Source organism: Microcebus murinus, chromosome 2 (assembly GCF_040939455.1).
Source record: "Microcebus murinus isolate Inina chromosome 2, M.murinus_Inina_mat1.0, whole genome shotgun sequence".
Classification (NCBI taxonomy): domain Eukaryota; kingdom Metazoa; phylum Chordata; class Mammalia; order Primates; family Cheirogaleidae; genus Microcebus; species Microcebus murinus.
Genome location: NC_134105.1, coordinates 46,127,218 through 46,141,367, shown reverse-complemented (window position 1 = coordinate 46,141,367; position 14,150 = coordinate 46,127,218). Strand labels below are relative to the sequence as shown.

The following is a 14,150-nucleotide window of genomic DNA, read 5'->3' as shown; positions in this document are numbered from 1 at the left end:
TATTAACAAATGTATTAGTAATTAGTTAATTTTTTTCCTTCCCAGTTGTTAAATGAATTGATTATATATGTCAGTAAGGAAAAAAAAGGGCTTAGGAATAACTTCCCAAGGGGTCTCTAAAGATTATAAAAGACAGGAAAATGGGATTCCCAAGCCCTAAGATTTTCTAGGGTCATCAGAGCTTAATGAAGGTATCCAAGGCTCAGGGGAATTAGCTGAAAGCTTTCCAGAACACAATGGAGCAGCAAAAGTGCTGTATGTTCAGTCAATAATGAAGATGGAACTCACAGACAAGGTAATGAGGAAGATCAGAGATTTATAGGAAACCTCTGGAGGGCAGGGAGAGATTGGAGAACAGGTCTGAGATAATCAGCACTCTGGAACAGAAAAGGGGACAAATCTCCTCAATAGTATTTAGAGGTTTCAGTGTCATGAACCTAGTCTAACACTGGACATTGCCCCAAACCCATGCAGATTTGGGAAATGCAGATGAATGTGCTACTGTTGGAAGAATTCTAAAGATGCCCCCACAAGATTCCTGTCACCTGGTTATTCAGTCAAATACCAATCTAGGCACAGCTACAAAGGAACTTCGCAGGTAGAATTAGTTACTAGCCAGTTGACCTTAAAATAGGGAGATTATCCGGGATTATCCTGTTAGGCTCAGGGTAATCATAGGACTCTTAACAGCAGAAGAGGAAGGCGGAAAAATTACTCAAGAGATACGGTAGAAGAGATGAGGCAGAAATGGAAATCAGAGAGGTTCAAAGCATGAGAAGGACTTGATGCACCACTGCTGGCTTTAAATATGGTGGTGGAGGTGATGAGCTCAGGAATGCGGGCGGCCTCTGGAAGCTGAGAAGGATCCCTGGCCGACATCAAGGAAATAGGGACCTTAGTCCTACAACTGCACGGGACTGAACTTGGCCAACAACTTGAATGAGTTTGGAAAGAAGATTTTCCCTAGAATCTGCCAAATCAAAGCCCTTGGTTTTGGCCTTGTGAAAACTGGAGCAGAGAAACCAGTCGAGCAAACCTGGACTTCTGACCTATGGAACAGTGAGATGATGGACTGAAGCCACTGTATTGGTGTAACTTATTACAGCCACAGAAGACAACTAATATACACGTTATGATTAGATGATACACGGACACTGTCCCTCATGACTGCAGTCTATTGGTGGACTGTGAATTCTGCACCACTCGAGTTCTGCCTGGGCCCTGAGACTGTAAGTCCAAGCCATTTTGATGTGCTCATGCACCAGTCTCAAAGTTGTTCTGTACAACCATTCTGGCCCCTACTGGCTGTTTTTGACTCTGTCCTGGGTCTGCATGCCAACCTGGATCCCATCCTGGGTCCTCTGGCCTTAGTTCCTTCCCACTGTTAATCTTCTGAGCCTTCTCAGAAGATTCGACCTGATTTGACCCTCAGCCTTCTACCACGCTGCCTCACCTTGGGAAATAACCCTGCCCACAGTCTATCCCCCTACTTTTACTTCTTGTTCGGTGTATATAGGAAAGATAAGAAACACTAGCAAAAAAAAAAAAAAAAATTCTGATTCTGGGATAGAATTTAAAAAGCTACTAAATGAGGAAGAAATATGGCAGGCACATTGAAAACAGAGAAGGACTGAGAAAAACACAAAGTTCATTTTTTATTTTTAGTTTTCCCCCAGAGAATGGCAGTGGCGCAGGTTTGAACTGTCTGGTTTCAATCCCACTCCTAATCTTTTCTCCTCTGGGAGACTCAGTTTCTCTTTTATATTAAATGGGGCAACAACATTGTCTTGCAGAGTTGTTGTGATGGTTGTTGATGATATCTACCATGGTGCCTGGCACAGCAGGTCCCTGAAAAATGGTAGCTCTTATAAGTCACAATGCCAGCTGGTAAATTAGTTGAAAACATACATCAGAAAACCAGTCAAATGGCACCGAGGATAGTAAGCTTTGTTACAGGATTTGAGTTTTCATAAGCAAAAACAATATGTAAAAAAATGGCTGAGTAAAATAGTATTAAATTGTAATAAAAGCATTCACAAACTCATGTCAAAAGGGTCCATGTGTTTCCAAGGCTTATAAATACATCACTCAAAGGCTATTCCTGAGCTTCAAGCTCCATCATCCATCTCCCTATCAGGAGAAGACACAGGGGTGGTGTCTGCGGTCTGTTGAGTTCTTGCAAATACTGTTGGGAGTTGCTGACTCCGCCCACATCTGGATCTGTTTAGGGAGAACCGCCTCTAGCTGGGATTGGGTCCCCTGGGAACTGGCTAAGATCTCTCAGTGCTTCTTCCCTGATACCCTCCGTTCTCCACGTGCAGACTTGCTCTGTGCTTGCTTTGAAGAGCTGTTGGAGCAGCCCTCAACCTCTCCAGCAGTTTGAGTAACATATGGCCTGATGTTAAAAGTTGCAGCTCTTCAAGGAAGCAGAAAATAACTTTCCGTTCCGGGTTGTGCTGTACTTTAAAAATGAAGCAGAAAAAACATGTCTCAACCAATGGTGAATATGGTGTGTTTGGTGTGTTTTCATGGCCTGATACGTCTCCAAGATAATTTGTTTATTTTAGTGGATATTTCAGGAAAAGGATTAAAAAAAGAATACCAAAACTAAAAGGTCATACCAATTTACAAGCAGAAACTGCTCATATATACAAGGAGGCAAGAACTCTTTCAAAATTCCTACAACACTATTTCCTAAGGTACACCAAATTTGAGTTTCCTGTTGAGGAAACCGAAGGTCAAGGACTTAAGTGCAGAGACCAACCTCCAGACCTGCATGAGACTTGCTTCCTGTGATGGGCCAAGGGATTGCTCAGCTTCCCTGGCTGGCTGGTAGTGACCGTGGGTCCAATCAGTTCCGGGGCTAAGGTGGGGGCCCCACAGCTGACTGTGGGGTTGCAAGGCCACACTTAGAATTCTGCTGGCCATCTTATAAACGTGAAAGTAAGGGCCACCAAGCAGGAGCCCCCTATTCCAAGGCATCTGTTGTGCTGTCTGTCCACTGTGTGCCTGCCACAGTGCCGGCACCTCCTGTTTGACTCTGACAGTGACCCTGCAAAGAAGCCTGGGCTGTTCCTGCTTACTGATGAGCAGAGTGACTGCACAGAGCTACCGGTCACACACTGGTACATTTTCAAGCCAAGTTTAAATACAGGTCAGATTTCAAAACCTGGGCTCTCCTTACTGCTTCACAGTGGTAAAAACCATCCAACCAACCATTCAAAATAAAAACCACCATAAAAAAATGCCTAAAACATACAAGTACTTCTGATGGTGAGTATTTGGCTTCATCTATCTTTATGTGTGACCATATCATTCATTTACTTTAAAAGCAAGCAATTTTTTTGGTTTTGTCTTGTTTTGAAAGAACCTAGAATCACCAGTGTTAAATGTTTTGAGACTGTTGCTACGTAAGCTTCTGCTTCTTTTAGGTAAGTGTATGTGCAGCCCTCACCTTCTGTGCCTCATTTTTCTAATGGAAAGGAGAAATATTTGCACAGGTAGGACTCAGTCCAGGTGTACTATGGAGTTGCCTGCCCCTAACCTCCACCACCTCTTTTTAGCCTAGTGCTGCAGGTTGATACTGCATCACCAAAAGCAAAATGAAATAGCTAGTCACATAACACAAGCCAACTATTGTCAGAACAAAAAGAAAATGATACTATCAAGCATAATGAAAAGATCTCTGGGTTATGTCCAGTTCCTACTGATGACAGTAGGCCCGTAAAGTGGAAGACTTTAGAACTAGGTGAAACCAGGGGTGGCTATTACTTTTGAAATCTGAGTCAGTGAGCGTGGGAAAGAAATTAGAACCTTAAGGAGAAGAGTCAGGGTCAAAGTTTACATACAAAGACCAAGGTCAGGGTAAAAATGGGACATGAGTGACAAGGTTGGTGGTCAGAAAAACAGGAACTAGCCTAAGGACAATGGTTTAGCATTAAGCCATGTATGATGTATCTGTGGGGATGTGATATTCTAATGCTATTCACTGCATTTTGTGAATTCCAAAGTTACAAGTTAAGGCAGCCTCATGGGCTGTGCAGGCTGAAGGTCAATCTCTGCCACTTCTTGGCACTGTGACCTCAGGCATATCACTGTTTGTTCCTCAACTGGCAAACAATGATTGAAATAATTGCTTGATCATAAGGCAATTAGTTAGTGCCAGTCTCTGACTAAGCACTGTTGAGATTAAAAAAGTAAATAAACTATATCCTCTATCTTCAAAATGTTTTTCTAATAGAGTAAATTTAAAATATAAGCTAAGTTTTATGACCGCCCTGATCTTATTTTCTTCAGTGAATTTATTATATTCCTTATTACTTTCAATATAGGTTTTAATTGTTATTGCATCTTTAGTTGTCATCATTTCCCTTTTTTCTCATTCCATTTTCCTTTCACTTTAATTCATTCTTTCCTAATTCCATAGAGAAAGTCCTATTTCGTAGAGATATGTTTTTTAAAGAAATCCTATTGAATATGTCAAGTAGATCCATAATATTTTCTTTTGGTTTCAGAAGTAAATAATTTTTAAGAGGTTTTTCCCTAAGTGTTACAAATGGTCTTTCTTTTTCTTTGAATGCAATGTTTTTCCAACAGGACTCACTTTGTTATTTTTAAAAATTTACTCTTAACTGGAAAGCTATGCATATTCAGTATTTCCCAAAATACAGTACACATCACTTTCTCTTAGCCTCACTCACTGCATACTTGGATTTGTACTTCAGATCTACAGCTGGATGCCAATTATTAGAGTGTAGCGGTTTTAATTTTGTGTAGCTTTGTTGGACTGAGGTAGATCACCACTGCCTTACTTTCTAGCACTAGAACAGCAAAACTACACCCTTCCTCCAAATTCACAGAGCTACCAAGGTTTTTCCTACCTCTTTTCTAAGTACAGAATTGTACTTAGGATGCTTAGAAAGTAAGGTATCACTGTTTGTCCTAACTCATACTTCCTGCCCAGGAGGCTTCTTGAGTTAGCAGTTTTCAAATGAATTGAACTGAAAGAGAAGACAGGGACGGTCATGTGTGTAAGGTGGGAGGTCTAGGTAATTAAACTCACTGGCTGCTTCCAAAAGACAAAACAAAACGAAAACCCCTCAACCATGGGCAGTAGAGTAGAGGGATAGCTGCCCTGGTTTTAGGCTTAAAAGAACCTGTGTTTTTAGGTAGGGAGCAGACGGTGAGGAGGTACAAACTCTTTCAAGGCTGGACTTTGTCCTTGTGTCACATATTATGTTTATCAAACAAGTTAGTCTTTTAGATTCTGGAAAACCTTCTCAGATCCTCTATGGGAATGTCAATCCTAGTTTTCCTAGTTGAGTGTCATCCTAATTTCCAAAGCTAGCATGAGTTCATGTCTTTTTTACATTTTCATGTTTTTGAGTGAAGTAGAGAAAGGCTGCATCAGGGTTTGCTAACCAAATGCCACACACATAAAAAAATTCCAGACATTTACTGAGTGTCACCTTCAGCTTGCATAGATTATTACAGGGAGCACACTGTAAAATGATTATATAATATAGACACACTCTCCCTCTCTCTTTCATACATGTGCAATAATTATCTCCCCTACTTTTATGTAAACTCAGGACAGGCCCTTTTCTTTGCTTTTTCTTTGTATTCCCTGGCTTAACATAGGCCTGCACACAGCAGGTGCTCAATAAAAGCATACTGAATGGATGAATGTTTGACTAAGGAGAGGGAAGAGTCAGCTGAGGGGGGAGTGGAGAACTGGGAGAGTGCAATGGCACTGGAGCAGAGGGAGTAGAGAGTATATACGGTGGTTCTCTGAGAAAACATTTTCTTTTTTTTGTTGCCAAATAAAACACTAAAGGCAGTCTATCATTGGTTAGACAACAACACGAGGAGCCAAAGTCATAGACATTCATATGCCATGCCTTCTCTCCGCTCCAAGCACTGCATATACTATGATTCCTTTGGCCCCAGCCCTCTTCCCTCTCTCACTCTGTGTTCAAGTCACCTCCTGTCTCAGCCTCTCCTGACCGCTGAGACCAGGTTGGGCAATCATCTTCCATGCATCCAGAGAGCCCTGGACAGTGAGTGACATTTGGAGCTTGATCCCATCTTTCCACTGCCTGTTTATATATTCAGTCTGCCCAAGAGAGACAGCGATATTTCTGTAGACAGGTTGTGCCTACTGTTATACCCCCCACTAACACGGCCTGTATTTGTTTGATGAACAAAGGTACCCATAATTATGATACTATGAGAGCTTATCAACATAGTTTACTTGTACATTAATGTTGATATTGAATACTTACCATATGGATAGTAAGAGTCATTAGCCATCTATTCCATTTGGTATTAGTGTGTTGTTCATAAGTTTATTTTTTCTAAAGTAATAAATTACCTCTTTATTATCTTCATGTTGCCTATAAATTATAAGTACATATTTAGCTCTTATGATACACCCAGGGAAATATTTTAGCTACCAAAAAGAGAAATTGTACATGGATCTTGCCCTGTTGGGATTATCCTGACAATTCTAGTTGCTATTAACATTTTATCAAGCATTTCCCCTACCACTTTAAACATGCTCCGTAAGTGCAGAAATCGTTGTACCTTATTGCATCTGCAGCCATGCTTGGCACACAACAGGCACCAAACTGATATTTACTGAATGAGTGTTGGAGGTAAGAGTCATCGTAGGTTCTGGCAAAAGGATACAACATGATAACAGAAGAATTTCAGGGTGATTATTTTAATGTTATCAGAAATTGAACTGAAGGGAAGAGATTTCGGCCAAAGTTTTTAGCCTAGAATTGCCTTCCTTCTATCTTATTTAGGTCACCTTCTCCTTCCATTGTTGTGGTGCAAACTCATGGAGGGATAGCTCTTCAATGTGACCCTAACTCAAGGATAGTTATAAAGGGAAATCACTGCTAAGAAGTATCAAGTGATATATGAGGTATATTAATAAAGCAAAACTTTTTTTAAAAAGTAAATATATTAATAACAGAATTTTTAGATACAATTGGGCACATGTCCCCATATAAGAAGTCTCTTGGTAAGTACATACTTATTGTCATGAGATGGGCATTCCTCAGAACACTCGATTGATTCCTTGGGGAATTACATTCTGCATTTGGGTCAACTTTATTAAAGATATTAAGAATATCCTTATGATGGTATTACTTAGGTCTCTGGATGCCAGGATTGGTTTTAAGAAACAGACAAAAGCCACTGGGAGACATGGAGGCTGACATGCTAGGTACTGAAGCTGGGTGTGGCAGAAGTTGGCAAGGGAAGGCCCCCAGATCTAAGTGACTCCAGAGCCATGACCATTTTGCCATGCAACTCTGCTTTGTTTTGAGGTCATTTCAAGGACAGACTGATCAAGGTTCTTAACTTCTTTAACATTTTAAGTATCTAACTGTATTTGGCTTCAGATCTTTGTCTCTAATTAACACACTCATTTTTGTGCCCACATAAAATATGTTCTTCCCCTACCTTGTGTTTGCAGAGAGAGAGTTAGTTATCAGAAAGTGTGGCTCTCTAGCCTGTTGCCACATGGCCCACTCTGGACATTACTCTTCTGCCTCCACAGGCCAAATAAGGAGGCCAAGTTCACCATTTGTTTTGTAGGCACACTTCATGGACAAACACAACTTTTGTTACATATAATTTTCATTTCTTTTTGCCATGACTCCCTTTTATTATTAATAGCAGAAGTTTATTATGCCAACTAGGTAATGAATATCAAGTTCAGGTCTTCCTGTTGCCATCATAAAAGTATTTAAAATAATCTCCATAAAATTAACCACAAAATGGTAGCCTTTTGAGTCTTGAAGTTCTTAAAGCTAGCAAGCCTGCTCCACTGTCACGCAGCCACCTGTGCATACACCTTACATTGCTCACAGCCTCTGGTCTGAACTCCCCGCCTTAATTTACCGAATGCTCTACTTTTCTTAGCTTCTTGACATCTTCCTGGAGTCTGCATTTGCGGCTTATTTTCTTATCTGTGGCCTTACCTGGGCCCTTCTCTGAATCTTTCTCTTGTTTTAACCTGCTTCATCCATCCTCAAGTGTGATTCTTGATGGCCATACTGCTCCCAGCCACCCAATCTCATCTGGTCACCAAGGTGCCCTATCTCAGCTTAGGTGGCTGTGAGCTTTCCCATCTAGTTCATCCTGGCCACTCCAGCAGGGGCTCAGAATCTCCATAGTGGAAGTGACCCTAAAGGTCACAAAAAGTGCAATTTGTCCTCCAATATAATTTATAAATTATATTTGCTTTTACCAAAGTTTAACCTGAAATCCTAAATATATTAGCATAGACCTTGAATAACCCTGACTCAGAGCCTAGGAAGATGTGTAGCTGTGGCCAGCAAGACAATGGGGGGTAATATTTACCACTGATTTACTGGGCAACCTGAAGATGCAGTTGGAAAACATGACTTTATGAACTGACGTAACTACCAAAATTACATAGTAGGCACGATGTCCCGCCCCTCCATGGGACAAAGAGGCAGCAGTAGCTGAACATAGGAAACACCGCTTTCAACGCTCTCAAGGTTGGCTCCGAAACAATGAAAACTTTCAGCAGGTCATCATGGGGAGCAGCAAAGGCCTTCACAACAGCAACACAACCGCAAAAGGCCAGTGGACTGGTGGCCTGTTTCTTTTTTTCCTCTCTCCTCCCTTTGCTTCTTCCAGACTTTGTGGCCCTTTGGCCTGCCTTCATCTACGTGCAAGGACTGGCTGTTACTTACCATGCCCTTTAGTGTCAGATCTGCTAAGGGAGACCGGTTGCCATGGAAATCTGGCCAAACATGTAAATCAACAGTGAGGAAACCCACAGGCTGGGCCTTCTTAATCAGATCCAGGTGACTGTTCAAATATGCATATACACTCTGGCATCTGGAAGAGAAGTGGATTTTATTTTATTTTTAAAAGGGGGTAGGGTTGGGGAGAAAATTGTTCTGTAGAAAGAAACCATTTTTACTTCTGTAACATGCCCAGGAAAGTAAGCAGGGTCTCAAAAGCTTCGGCAAAGGAACTACCCCACATCCAGAGAAACTAGTTTACTGTACTCTCACGTCAAGTTGTACTGTCACCAAGAAAGGGCCATGTCCTAGTGGAAAGGGAAAAGGTTTGGAGTCAGAAGACTGGACCCAGGAATCGCTTTACTCCTAGTAGGTGTATAACCGTGAGACAGTTATTCAGTCTAAACCACCCTCTTCCCATCTGTAAAAAACATGTATCATGATCTCTGTCTAACTTACCTCACAGGGTTATTGTGAAGATCAAAGTAGATTAAGTACATGAAGATCTAGCATTTTGTAAACTGTACAATACTGTACATACATAAAATTTTTATTAAAATCAGATTCCCAATTATAAGGATGAGATGGCAAATATAGACAAATATAAGATCCCAGATTCAGGATAGGAGTTTGCTAAGGGAAGTGAATGAATGCTATGAATGCAGTTATGATCAGGAATCAGAGATTTGATTTCTATCCCAAACTCACCAAAGGACAATGTGTACGTTTTTTTCTCCCTTTTAACCCTCAGATTCTTCATGTGTAGAATGGAGGGTGTCAGACCAGCTCCCTCATTCTTCACATGTTCAGGTAAGGAGACAGAGAGAGAATGATGGGCTTGAGAACACAGTGGCATTCAGATCTTGGTTCTGCCTGATCTAGCTGGGTAACTTGGGCCAGTGCCTTTGCCACACTGAACCCCAATTTTCCCATTCATAAAATAGATTTAAAAGTACCTACCTCACTGGGTTAAATCTTACTGCATGGCACAAAGAGTAAACCTGGTTAGCTGTCTCCAAGTTTTGAACCAATGATGCCAAAAGAGAGTGTGTATTTCAGAGGTTGGCATCTGTGCTACTTCCCACTGGGGCCCTTGGAACTCTCTTTAAAGGTTAAAAACACAGCTTGAATAATGGCAGGAAAAAAAGTATAGGAAATCAATGTCCAAAGGAGGTTAACATCTAAGATACCTAAGACATTATTTATGTTTTGCATTTTAAAAATGTTTCAGAAGTAAGGCTCAGTGATTTCAGGTTCTAGTTTGTGATACCACGAGTGTCCCCACGGATTTTGTTAAGTTGTTGAAAGTTCTCTAAACCAAATGTAAAGGAACAAACAAACAAGTAGAGCTGTGGTTTTTAAACTCTCTTTGTTCCCTCTTACCAGTGGAACTCTTCTATTAAACAAAAATTTTATATGGAAATTCAATATAAAAAACATAGAAAAGCGAAACTGCTCTGTGTGAGTAGGAGAGAGTGCGTAAGTGTGAGAGTGTGTATTTGTGTGTGAGAGATGTGTGCTGGCGTGGAGGTGAGGGCAGCTCTACCTGCTAGCAGTCTCATCGCTTCTCACTGTAACACCCCATTCCCATCTGTAAAAAAATCTTCTGCCTTAGATCATATTAGGAGGAATAAATATTACTAGGAAAAGACTGACCAAATACTGCAAGACCAGCTGCCATTCCCTGGTACACACCAGGCTTTCCACCACTGCACGGTGAAGGGGTGTCGCCAGCACCCTTTTACAGAAGATGCCCCGAGAGGTGAAGTGACAGGATCGAGTCCATATTTAAACCCTTCTCTGAGTGATTCTGAAGCCATGTGCTGTCTGTATCTCAGGTCAGAAATTTTTCATCAAAGCCCCCCCCCTCAAACTGTTTTAGACTGACTCTACTACAGTTTTAGGAAAGGGTCCTCCCAGGCCTCCCTCCTTGGGAGGTTGGGCCAGAACAACATATTGGGGTATCATAGGATCACACCCTGGTTTTCTATCTCCCAGCTCTCTCTGCTCCTCGTCTAACAAGAATCACATTCACAACACAAGTCTGTAGAACATCCTTTCTAGCTAGAAGTCAAGAGTCTGCACTAATTCTAGCAACTTTCCACTTTAGAATAGCATCACTGCTTTTAAAGAGATTTTTTTTTAAAGAAGCACACATCTATAAATCTTTTTCATTCTGCCTCTCAAGGAATCTCAGAGCAGGGCATTTGGTTTCAGACATCTGGGTCAATAAGAACCTATAGTCCTAATTACTATTGATTCGTCATTGTCTCATTTACTGTGGGTCTTTGCAAACAGTGAGATTCATTTAGCCTCTACATATATGGTCACTCTTGCACTAATGAGATCTCTGGGGGATGGGGCATGTGCTTATCCCTTTGACTCCTAACCTCCTCGCAGCTGTATGTTTATTCTTTGAATTCAGCCATTCTCCTACATGTTTTTTCAATTATACCTTACTGTGTGTTATCTGAGTATATCATTCAAAATGAAATGCACTTGGAAGACATTAAAATAACTAATGCACATCATTATTCACATAATTTTAACCTTGCATGATGCTTTTTTTGGTTCTGACTTTGTTTCATTTTGCATGTTTTATCAATTCCTTCTCAGATGGCAGCCTGGCCTCTTCCAGCTAGGGAATCACATATTAACTACGATCCCAGGTGGATCACTCTCCCTCTCTCTCGTGAGCCCCAGGCTAATATATCCTGTCTCACAGGGAGAAATACTTACTGTCCAAGTTCCAATGGGTAAGTTGAAGAAAATACAGTTTCAACAATCATAAAGTGACTCACCAGGTACCAGCTGGGTGATCAGGTACACGAAACTGCTCTGAGCCATTTACTTTTTTGCAACTGGGGAAGATACTCTCTACCTTATAGGTGGCTACGAAGATTAAACATAGAGCCCTGAGCACTATAAAATGCTAGGTTATTCATAAATAGTTCCCCCTTCTTTGCCATCACAAGAAACTCACTTTCTAGATTTAAAAAAAAATCCAAGAGTCAATGAAGATTGCTTTCAGAGTTTATTACTTATAATCTTAAATGCAGACAACATCTTTGGAATCTCTCCTCTCCTTCCCCATAAATCATTGAATTCTTTGGATTCATAGGCTGCCCAGAAGTATGGTGACCATACTCTCAAACAAAAAAAATCAGAACCCATGGTATAACAAAAGACATTTGTGCCCTTCCCAGGAGTAAGTCTTAGCGTCTATAGTGTCTTTCTCCAGTTCCTTACTTCTTAACTCAATGCAACATGCATTCTGCCTCCCCTATTCTACTGCAACTGGTCCCACTATGAGGAACTACGTTCTCTTTGTTAAGAACAATGGACCTTTTTGTTTGTTTGTTTTGTTTCATTTTGGATTTTTTTTTACATTTTACATCACTTGGCTACTTCTTCCTCATTTGTTTTTTCGTTTCCAAAACATTATACTGTCTTGGTTTTCCTAGCTCCTTTCTGACTGGCTTGTCCCTTAAATATGTGAAATCTTCCAAAGATCTGTCTTTGGCCCTTTTATTACTCTTAATCTACCCTTGGATAATCTCATCTTCTTCTTATCGTTCCAGTTACCATCTAGAGCTGAGGACTTCCAAATATATGGCTTCATCTCCTGCCCATGTCTCTCTTGTGAGTTCCAGGTCAAGAATCCGAATACTCCTTAAATGCCTCCTCTTGGATGTTCAAAGGCAATTCAACTAAAAATGTCTAATAGGACACATTATCTTTTCTGATATACTTGGTCTTCCTTCGCTGTTCCTTGGTTTAAACAAAGCCAATCTCATTTAAGCGGTTGCCCAAGCAACCAACCACTTGAGAGGCAGAGTCAGAGTGTGTATCATTTTTGACTCACCTCTTTCTCTCAGTTCTCAAATTTAATCTTTTATCAAGACCTGCCGACTCCTTTTAAATATCCCTGTAACTAGTTTTTTCCAGCTTAGCTGCTACTGTTTTATTCCTGTCACCTTCAAATGCGTTTGGCCTCCGAATTTACTTCCGTGCTTGAAATCTTAACTCCTCCAATTAGGTTTTCTGCACTCTTTCCTGAGTGATTCTTTTATAATGCAACTCTGATTACAACTCCTACTTCTGCCTAAAACCCTTCACTGGCTTCTTCCCATTGTCCTCCGGAGAAAGCACAAACGTTCTTGCCTGGCATAGGATGCTCTCCATTATCTAGCTCTTTAACTTTCACTGTACCACACACGTCTTCCATTCCTCCTCCCTCCTCACGCCTGCACACACCACACTTTAACCACACTGAACTACTTTTCATTTTCATAACACGCATGACTCAACCTCTGAATGGTTGAGCCTATTTCACTCGCTCTTGCCTAGAATCCTTTGTCTTACCTTGTTTACTTGGCCAACATCAGTCATCATTGCAGACTCATCTTTGACATCATCTCTGGAGGCCTTTCCTGGGGCCCATGCTCCAACAGCAACCTATGTGGCCACGGCCATCTGGGCTCCCGCCCTGCCCTCTGCAGCCCCAGCCCTCTAAGGGGAAAGGAGGAGTGATGCTGGTGTCTTTGCACACCTTCAGAAGTGTATTGCCGTCAACCTTTATTGACCGTACAGGGGGTCTGACGGTAGCATTCCTGCTCTCTGGCTTGGGAATAAAGAGACTTTCTGCAGTAACACTGATGACATTATTCCCCTGCTTAGACTCCAGCAATGGCTAACCACTATCCTTTGGACAAAATCAATTTCTTATTTTGGCTTAAAAGGCCCTGGATGACCCTGCCCCATTCTCCAACCTCACCTTGCCCACTCTGGTCTGCAGCCTTAATCATCTATTCCAGTCCCTTCACCTGGAATGCTCTTTCCTTCTGCTTTTCACATGGTTACATCTTTTTCATCCTTAAGATCTTAACTGTCAGTCCACCAGCCCAGGGCTTCCCTGATCACCTTTTCTAAATGAATTATCCCTGATATTCTATCACAGCACTGTGTTACTTTCTGTCTTTTCACATTTGGTCACTGTAGACTTATTATTTATGGGTTCATTTACTTGTTAACTGCCTACATACAGCCTTCCCTGCATGGTAGGTGCAGAACATCACCAGTATACATTCAGACTTTAGCAGAAAACCTGGCACACAGTGCCACTCAAAAGTGTTTGTCCAATGGATGAATGCCACTTTCTCCACTGTATAATAGTCTCCTCTTTATTTCATCTGTATCCATCTCTGGATCTGAACTCCTTCTAGGCAAGGACTATATCTTATCTACCTTATCAAATGCTCAAAACATAGTTACTAAAGTGTAGAATGAATGAATATAGGTCCTCTGCACTGAATACTAGAATTGGAATCTCTGGGTCATTGATTGTTTATGGAGAAAGAA

The 14,150-nt window shown here is 41.2% G+C and overlaps 1 protein-coding gene across 8 annotated transcripts in view; it reads right to left on the bottom strand.

The window, feature by feature from the left end:
• The window catches only part of FGGY (FGGY carbohydrate kinase domain containing), a 384,511-nt gene that overhangs the window by 93,885 nt on the left and 276,476 nt on the right, over positions 1 to 14,150 (bottom strand). For all 8 annotated transcript variants that reach the window (XM_012785132.3, XM_075998776.1, XM_075998778.1 and 5 more), the window contains one exon: positions 8,736 to 8,883. In XM_012785132.3, the coding sequence (XP_012640586.2) occupies positions 8,736 to 8,883 (148 nt within the window). The remainder of the gene's footprint in view (positions 1 to 8,735; positions 8,884 to 14,150) is intronic.